Here is a 9,645-nt window from a genome sequence, read left to right on the forward strand (position 1 = left end):
AGGGGAGGAGGCCAGAGAGATGACCCAGTGGTTTAGTGTTGCATTAACAAAGGAGTGAGTTTGACTCCCAGAACCAACAGACAGCTCACACCATCTGTTACTCCAGGTCCAGGAGATTCAGTGCCTTCTTCTGGTCTCAATGGCACCAGCAAGCACACACATGGTGAACATACATACTTGCAGTCAAGACATTCATACAAATAAGTTAATCTAAATTTCTTTAATTTGAAAATTTCAGAGCAACATATATGAAATTTTATATGACTCATTATATAAATATTTACAGAGATAAATATTTTTATCTGTATCTCCAATATTACCATTCAAGTTTGAAGTATATACACTGAAGTGTATTTTTTAGTGCCATGGAATGATAAGACAAGCTGTTAAGTCTTTATGGGAGGCCAATAATTTTGTTTGTTGAGACAGTGTCTCATTATGTAGCCCTGGGTAGCTGGAACTCATTATGCAAATCAGGCTGGCTTAGAACTCAGAGACCAGTCTGCCTCTGCCTCCCCAAAAAGCATCTAACTTTTGCTTTAAACAATGCCAGGCTAAGAACATAAAAAATATTGAATAATTAGTATGGTCTTGATTTGCTATGAGAAAGATCAATGATTTATATATGAACATTCTTTGTAGATGTACCATCAGCATTTTGCTATCTAAAACAATAGCTTAAACCACTAGTTGAATATAAAGAAAAAATCCCACAAGCTTAAAGGTTTATTCCAATATATAAGTTTTGTTGCACAATACCCTATAAACAATACTAATAATTAAGATTTATTTTTTAAAAAAATTTGGTCTTGTTTCCCCCCATAAGCATCTAGGACGGGTGCAACATTTAGGCTACATTTAACTAGACAGACTGGCTTTTTTTTTATAAAGCCCCTCTCTCTTTATATTTATTAAAGACTAATATAATAAGCAATATCTCTTCAGAAAAGTAAATACAAAATGGTCTAAAAAAGTTATCCAAAAGAAAAAGTTACAAAAACCAGACTACTAGCCCTCATTATTGATAAGTTCATTTCTTTTAAGATGAAACAGATGTTATTCAACTTTATTTTCTTTCATATTTGTTAGGTCATCACTCAATACAATTTTTCCCTACCCCTCAACTCAGGCCATCATGGAAAATGAAAAATCAAAATCTCTTTCCTACTCTAACATCCATTCCCTCTATTAAGAAGATGATTGATGCCTTTAATCCCAGCATTCAGGAGGCAGAGGCAGGTGGATCTCTGTGAGTTCGAGGCCAGCCTGGTCTACAGAGTGAGTTCCAGGATAGGCTCCAAAGCTACAGAGAAACCCTGTCTGGAAAACAAAACAAAAAAATGATTCGAGGTGGGAGCATTTGCTTAATGGATTGCTACTTGTCACTGAAGGACACTGCATCTAACCTCTCTTCCTGTGCAATAAAATAAATAAATAAATAAATAAATAAGCTCTGCTCCAAAGTCTCAAGCACCAGATGCATAATCCCAGTGTCATACCATTTCCAAATAAATACTGTCAGAGCCTCAAAGAACAAATACGTTGATACTGCATTTATACTCGGGGTACATATTAACCCTATTTCTAATACTATGTAAATGGCTTCTCACAAAGATGATTTCACAGATTTATGATCCCATACGCTTCTTTCACTTACATGAAAAAACTGTACTAAAATAGGTACTTGTAATGTTTCATTCCTATATACGTTTATTTCCTTTAAAATAATAAACATTTGGCCCAAATTAATTAGTTCTTAATTAAGAAAAATGTGTTCCTGTGAATATAAAAGGCCAAACTTCTATTGATATAGCTGTAGGATTTCATCTTCTTTGGAAAATCATCAGCTTTTCTGTAAATTCAGAATTTCTTTTATTTAGATCCATGCTTACAACTAATGTATATTTTAGTAGTTAGACATATTTAATGAATGTACCATCATCAGTTTTTATACTAATATGTATACATGTGATTTTATACATTTTTTTGAGACAAGGTTTCTCTGTGTAGCCCTGGCTATCCTCGAATTCAGAGATCCACCTGCCTCTGACTCCCAGTGCTGGGATTAAAGGCATGTGCCACCATTGCATGGCTTGATTTTATACTTTGACTACCTACTCCTTGGTAGGAATGAATTCCCATAGTTTTAGGAATAAGACAGTATCTTGCTTGTGATTTACTCATTAATTATAAAGTTGGAAGGTCAAAATTATCTCCATGATATGTTTCTTTGGACTCTCTCTCTCTCTTAAATCTATTGCATCATGGGAGACCCCTTTTTAAGAGTTATGTTACAGAAAGGTCTCCTTGCTCTCTCTGTACATAAGTTTAAAAATATGAAAGCTCTGTAGGTTTTATATCAATACAAGAGGACAGTGTTGTTCCTGGTATATACTTAAATAAATCCTCTCACTTAAGCTTCAAGTTGAAAAAGAGAAGTCCATTAAATATATATATATATATATATGAACAAACTTGTATTTATAGCACATAGCAAAACATGCCAGTTAGCATTACTAGTCATTAGCAAATTATTCAAATTAAACGAGACATAGAGATATATGCCACTAAGAGATCCTTAAAATAATCAGGTTTTCAACTGTCAGTTAGACAGTTGACAGTTCACAATTATAGCCATTCAGGAGTTCCTGGAATGCTAACTTCAGAGTTCACACTGGCCAGTTATTTAAGGAAAACAATCTGCATTGTGCTCCATGTAGGGCCAGTAACAGTTTACATCTCCTCTCATTTACAGTAAAGCAGTCTGTTAAATGTACAGGCAGTTTAAGCAAATTTTGTAATATTCACTTAAAAAGTGGTTATACAATTCTTTATCAACCATCATTATAACCACCAACTTATACAAATCCAATCTGAGAAGTCTTAATGTATAATCATAATTTTTTTCTAATCAAAATGACTGGGAAAAAAATCTCACAACATGACACTAATAATGTAGGGTCAGCAGGCAGATAACTGAAAACCCTTTGCATCAGTCCTTTTAAAGGTGTCATAGTAGTTGTTTAATATAAATGATCTCAAAATTGATTCAATATAGGCCCTTATATGGAACCAAAACCATGACAGGGCTTCAAATACATGAACCTAAAACCCACCTTTTGTTACCTCCCATTTCCCTTCTTTGTTTAAAAACAAAAGAACAAAAACCTGTTTATTAAATTTGGAATTTAAACAAAAAATGAATATTTACAAGTATTTCTTTAGGATCTAAATGTATTAACCTATTCACAAAGTTTAAGACATAATTCCTCAAGACCCCTTCAATTTATATCAGATTTGAAGGATTACAAGTAATGCTGCAGATTTTGAGAAAGTAACTTCAAATTACATTTAAAAGTAGTATTCTAGTTAGTACTATTCCTAAAAAGATATTCACCTGGTTAATTTAAACGTGTTCCTGGAAAACCATTAGTCTCAAGTGCAAAACTTTAGATTGTCCTCTTTTACAAAGACATTCCTTAAACAAACAAACAAAACCCTATTTCTAATTAATGGATTCAATCCTTCACCAGGTGTGTTGGTCCAGTGACAAACCATCAAATGTGTAAGATTACATCTTGGAAACCAGTATATTAAAATCAATGGTAAAACTGATAATATACAATGCAGAATTTAAGATTGGGGTAAAGAAAAAGAGTGGCACATTTAAAATGGGACTTTACACAATCAAACCCTTGAAAAGGATCAACTGATGCAGCTAAGAACAATATAGCACCATCTGTAGTTAAAACATTCATTATATTTGGAAATATAATTTCTGAGATTACTTTTACTACAGAAAGGTAAAATGCATGCATCTGTAGCACGTATTCATAAGGAATATGTTTCAGAGTTTCCAATAATATATTATTATCCTGTTAATTTCTGAGGAATATGTTAACTGCAAAGTGCGTGAAGAGAAAAGATGTATTCTTCATTCGTAGGTTTTATGTGTGAAATAGGAGGCTGGGAAAAAAAGTCATTTATCAAAGAGATATAGGGCAGTTCGTAGATCAGAGAGGGTAAGTAAAAGTTAATTCACCAACTTAGAAATTACAGGTTCCTGGTAGCTAGAAAAGATAAGGTACTGTCCACCAAACTTGAAAGGGAAACTCCATCTGCTTCTCAAATGTGGCCTTACCAGTGAAAACAGGAGCAACCAGAAAAAGAGGATCTTTGGTTTTTTTAGTTGCTTCAGAAATCAGGTTTTTTGTTTTTGTTTTAAACTTGGTAATCCCACCCATATTAAAATTTTCAATGACTAGCTAGCTGACTTATGGACACTTGAGTTCTCAAGTGAAACAAAGACTTCCAACTTGGCTACAGAAATCAAACTTTGAATTACAAAAACAGAGATGAATGAATTCCAGTAAACATTTTTAAACTAGCAGAAGAATATATAAAAATAAAACAGGAATAATTAGAAAAAGCTAAGACTGTGAGGAATCACAGCACTTATATTTCATGCTAGTCTTCTACATATCAATGAAACTCATACCACATTTTGATCCTTCTAGCAGCTAAAATTAGCCTCTCCCAAAAACCTTCAATAAGAAGATATCCACTCTTTTTCTGTAATTTTTAATGTGGTGTTAAAACGCTGCAATTAAGGTTTTAACAAGTTTGGAATTACATAATGTCAAAGGTCTACATGACAGCTCCTAAAAAAGACTAAAATTCCTAATTAGGTCATAACCAAACATAAACTGCTATAGAACAGTGTAGCAATACACTGACTCTTATCTTAACTATTAAAAAAGCAATCCTTACACTCTGGGTAGAGGGTGTTGATTGCTGACATTTATACATTTCAGAAACTAAAGTTTTTACTACTTTAAGCACTTCACACCTCCTTTTTTTTGCTTGAGAAATTACTGGGAACCCTCAAGATTCCCTTTTGTTAGAAGTCTGACTTAGGATAGTCAAAGCAAGATTTCACATTTTACCATTCTCTCTCCAGTTTCCCCAAATTCCCTGATGGAGACTGCTTCAATTCCCTACTTCCACGCCCCAACTAAAAGGCCTTCTGATTTTCAGTCTCAGTTTCAAAACAAACTCTGGCAAAACTCTGCCATAAGCACTCAAAAGTAATCAATACCTTAGAAAGGGACATTACTGATGGGGAGAGCATACCAGCTTTAAACTGTTAAGCTGAAATACATCAACCGCGTCAAGGCACTATCCATTTAAATGCTTAAAAACAACAAACAAAACAAAAACCTTGACCAAGTCTCCTTACACCTCTACTTCAAAACTTTGTATTGATTTTACTGAGTTTTGAAAATAAAAATAAAGGCTTCAAGTGAAAAAAAAAATCTCCCCAAACTGTATCCTAAGCTATTTGGGCCAAGCAATCCTAGCAAGTATTTAAAAAAAAAATTTCCATACCTGTCTTCATCACCATCAACAGGAATAGCTATGCTGAATACAGAGGTGGCCAGACTGTTCATAGGTGTTAACTGAAGGGGGTTTGCCAGGGCATCTGCAACTGGAGGCTTCACAACAGGCTTATTTTCAGCAATGAGAGAAAGTGGTGGTTGAGGTAGGGGTTCTGATTTTCTTCTAGTATCGTCAACTTGCCCGACTAAAGGCTGGGTCGGAGTCTGAAACTGGCTTAGGTCAGACTGTGGTAGACTTGTTGGTGCACTGTGCGTGCCTTGCGCTAAGGGCGGCCCAACTTGTTGGATGACGCTGCTGCTCCGGCTGACTGGTGTATGGCTGCTCAGCTGCTGAGACTGGCCCAGAGGCGCGGGTACATTTGGCATAGTAACAGAAGTGGTGGGCACACTAGGCACGCTTGGAGCGGGTACCGCTGCAGGCACGTTTGGAACTCCGGGCACCACGGTGTGAGGACCACCAGGCACGGCTGACAGCTGACCACTGCCACCCATCTGCGGTGGAGGCTGCACAGACTGGGGCTGCGTCGAGCCTGGCTGCACCACGCCTCCTATAGCAGCTGGGGCCACTCCCGCCGGCTGACAAGGAGCGGCCTGGACGCCAGGAACAGGACCCGGAGCCACAGCTTCAATGGGCTGGGAAGAGGCGCCCATCATCTGCGTACCCAATGAGGAGACGCTCTGGCCAGAGCCCAAAGGAAAGCTGGCCACAGAAGCAGAGGTCACGCCAGCGCTTGTGGTCAAGGGCTGCGCAGGGCTTGGCGGCTGCAGGGCCACGTGCGGCTGCAGGTACTCACTCTGGCCGGAGGGCTGAACGGGCAACAAATGCCCCGGTGGTATCTGAGGCTGGGGATACGCGAACTGCTGGGGATGCTGCGGCAACGAAGAGCCGACCGCCGGGCCCGGCTGAGTTGCCAGGGCCACAGGCTGCGACAGGTTTACATTCGTCGGTGGCAGACCCTGGCCAACAGGCCCCGGGAGGGCGCCGCCGGCCACGGCTCCCTGGAGCTGGGTTGGCTGAGCGGTTGCCGTCATTGGCTGCGGCCCGGTCGCCGCTCCCGGGAACGGCGGTAGCGACGCCGAACTTGGAGCCACAGCCCCACCTACGGGCGGTGGAGGCTGCGGCTGCCCAACGCTGAAACTCTGCGGCTGGGCGAGAGTGGGCTGGCTCATTTTCTCCGACGGGGGTAGCTGTGACACAGCAGTCAAGGAGCTGTCAGTTCCCGAGTCCAGCCCGTGCGCCCCCTGCATGGAGGCCACCACCACCACCACCGACCCTCCGGTGGCGCCCAGGCCACTGTCCCGCTCCGCAGTCTGCTCCAAAGTATTGCTGTGTCTAATGCAATCCCCGGACCTAGTGAGGACGCTACTATCCGAATCCCTCTCGTAGTATTCCATACACGTCCATCGGCCGCGCCGATACGGCTCTCCGCTCCCGTGGTCTAGCTTGATCACGCGGAAACGGGAACTACAAGTGGCGGGGGGCTGAGATGGAGTTGCACTACCCGGGCCCGGAGTGGACCCCGGAGTGGTGGCCGCCGCCAAGGTCTGGGCGAGTGCCCCCGCCACGCTCCGGGCCGACACGCCGCCGCCTCCGTTGGCGGGCGCAGCTGAGGCGGCTGCCAGCTGCCCATCTAGGATGAGGTTCGGCGACACGGTCCCGGGAGTTTCCGCATCCCCGACATTGTTGAGCGTCTCTTCGGAGGAGCTGCGCTCGCACACCTCCTCAGGGCCGTAATCCGTGGCCCGAGAAACGTCGAAGATCTCGGAGGACACGTCCTCCGTGCGCGACTCGTCCGGGTCGTCCAAGCTCTCTGTGTCCTCGGTGATGCTAGTGGCCACCTGAGCCGTGGTGACACTGGTGATCTGGAAGCAGCTCTTCTTCTTGGCCGGCATCTTGGACATGGTGGAGAAGGCTGGAGGGCAGAGGCTCCTCTGAAATCCCACCGGAAACCGAAAAGGGCCGAGCACGGGCCCCCAAAGACAAAGTCCGAGTTCGCGCCTGGGTCTACGGCCCGCGCCGCAAGTCACGGACTGCTCTGGGCGCCGGCCTCTCGGCGCGACATCCTCCTCCTTCCTCCTCACCTCCAGCGGCCGCGGCGCCTCAATTCAAGCCGTCAGTGACTGCTGGAGCGTGGTTCAGGGGCGGGCCGGCTGCTCGCCAGGCTCAGCCGCCGCGGTCAGTCCAGCCCGGCGCTCGGCGCGGTCAGCAGGCCCGGCTGGGGGTGGAGCGCAGGGCGCAGGAGGCGGCGGCGGCGGCGTGAGGGGCGGTTCTGCCCCGCTCGGGATCCTCTGGCCGGGGCCCGCGGCTGCTCCCGCGCGGCGACGCGGAGGAAGAAGGCGGAGCGGCGAGGCCGGGACGGGCGCTTCCCGACGGGGCTGGAGGTCCGCGGTGGGAGGCAGCCCTCCGTCCCCGGCTCTAGCCAGAGCGCAGCCCGGGGGCCATGCCGGCGGTGGCAGCGGAAGCCCGCTCGGGGGCGGGGAAGGCCGGCAGTCTGGCCTCCCTCAGGGAGCCACCCGCGGCGGCGGCCGGCCCGGCCTCCTCGCAGCTCAGGCGTGTGAGGGGCGGCGGCGGCTGAGGGAACGGCAGGCGGGCGAAGGCGCTCGGCAGCGTGAGGGGACCGGTGGCGGCGTCTTCCGCTTCTCCTCGGCGCGGCCGGCTCGTCAAGCCCGGAGAAACTGAAATTCAAACTGCTGAAGCAGCGGCTGCAGCTCCCTCCCCTCGGCCAAGATGGGGCTGAAATGGCCGCGCCAGGGATGCTGGGAGGAGCAGCAGCCCCGCAGCCGCCGCCGCCGCAGACTAAAATGCCGCCGCTGCCGCAGCCACCGCCAGCGCCGCAGCCGCCGCCGTTCCGTGACGCGCCGGCGTCGTGACGTCACCGCACGCCCCGCCCCCTCCGGTTTCCTGCAGTTTCGCGTGGAGGCTTGAGGGGGGTTCGTGGGCGGGGCTAAGGGTTAGAAAAAGGGGAGCGGGTTCTTTATTTTAAAAAATTTCAAATTTGAAATCTCACGCTGCAGGTTCATTAGGAGTTGAGAAGCCAAAGGACGGTTTTAAGTTGCAAGCCTGGAGAATCGCACGGTCCAGTACTGGGGTGTGGAGATCCTGGATGACGGGAGGTCATGTGCTGTGTCTAACGTTTAGCCTAGTCTTAATGGAACCAGGGCGATAGGGGAGGAAACTAGGGCGATCCAGCGTCAGAAGAGGTGTATGACTGGAGAAAACGAATCACGTTAAAAGCCTTGAAAACATATGTTGGTCACCATAGCCAGAAAAGTGAAATTTGAGAGACACGAGGGTGACTAACACAGTACAGCAAGCCAGATTGAATTAGAAAGATGATCTTTCAGACGGAAATTCTGTCTTCAACAACGGCATCAGGGGTGGCTACTCGCCCCGAGTAAAGTCCTTTTTACAAGAGGTTAGGAATTAATAACATACTCCAAATTTTCCTGAATTTGCTGTGGCTCAATGTTGGAAGACTTCTTTTAAACTTTAGAGACATTGAACATGAAATCAGCTTATGGGTTCCAAAGACGTAGAGCCTACTGTGTTAAATACGAGTAACTCTTTCGATTGTTCTAAGCTTTTACTAGAGTCATGCTGCTACTTGGTTTGCTTTGGACCATGCACAATGAATGAATAACCCCTTCCCATACCAAGTCAGACAAGCAGCTCTGAAAGTGTCATTGAATTTACCATCTTGTGGCTACTTTACAACCAAAAATCATGAGGCCATCCATTTATTTATTTATTTATTTATTTATTTATTTATTTATTTATTTAGAGACCTGTGTAGCCCAGCTCCCTACTTAAACCAAAGTGGCCTTGAACTTGTTCAGTTGAACTAGAGGCCTTGAAGCAGAGCTTCCTGCCTCTGCCTCCCAAGTGCTGGGCACATGCTACTTCTTTGGGAGGGCAAGGATGTTATTTTTAAACACTGGCCACTCTTGAACTCTGACATGAAAACAATCCTCATTTAGCTAAAATCTGAGTTTTGCTGGAAATCAAGATGCCAGATTTATTGCAGCTCTTAGAGATCATGTCAGGGTGACATATTTAAATTAGTTTACTCAGTTCTCTAATCTTTAAAGAACACAAGTCCTCTCTTATCCAAAAATAGATTGCGAATTAAAATTTGCACAGAATTCTTTAGGTACTTGGCTATAGTTTATGGAGATAGACCTTTTAAACCCAGTAGAAACTGCCCTTCAAACCCAAGTGACAGAGGTCAGTATGTGAACCTCATAA

At 44.8% G+C, this 9,645-nt stretch overlaps 1 protein-coding gene across 4 annotated transcripts in view; it reads right to left on the reverse strand.

Annotated features, from left to right (window-relative positions):
• Tsc22d2 (TSC22 domain family member 2) overlaps positions 1 to 7,548 on the reverse strand; it is a 47,094-nt gene extending 39,546 nt beyond the window's left edge. Inside the window, exon 1 of one of the 4 annotated variants that reach the window (XR_003480349.2) lies at positions 5,389 to 7,548. Coding sequence is in view for 2 of the 4 variants with exons in the window: in XM_027391651.2 (XP_027247452.1) it covers positions 5,389 to 7,301 (1,913 nt within the window). In the remaining 2 variants the exon portion in view is untranslated. The remainder of the gene's footprint in view (positions 1 to 5,388) is intronic. The other 3 variants (XR_003480352.2, XM_027391651.2, XM_027391652.2) reach the window with 3 other exon arrangements.
• Positions 7,549 to 9,645: the final 2,097 nt, after the last annotated feature.

This window comes from Cricetulus griseus (assembly GCF_003668045.3).
Source record: "Cricetulus griseus strain 17A/GY chromosome 1 unlocalized genomic scaffold, alternate assembly CriGri-PICRH-1.0 chr1_0, whole genome shotgun sequence".
Classification (NCBI taxonomy): Eukaryota; Metazoa; Chordata; class Mammalia; order Rodentia; family Cricetidae; genus Cricetulus; species Cricetulus griseus.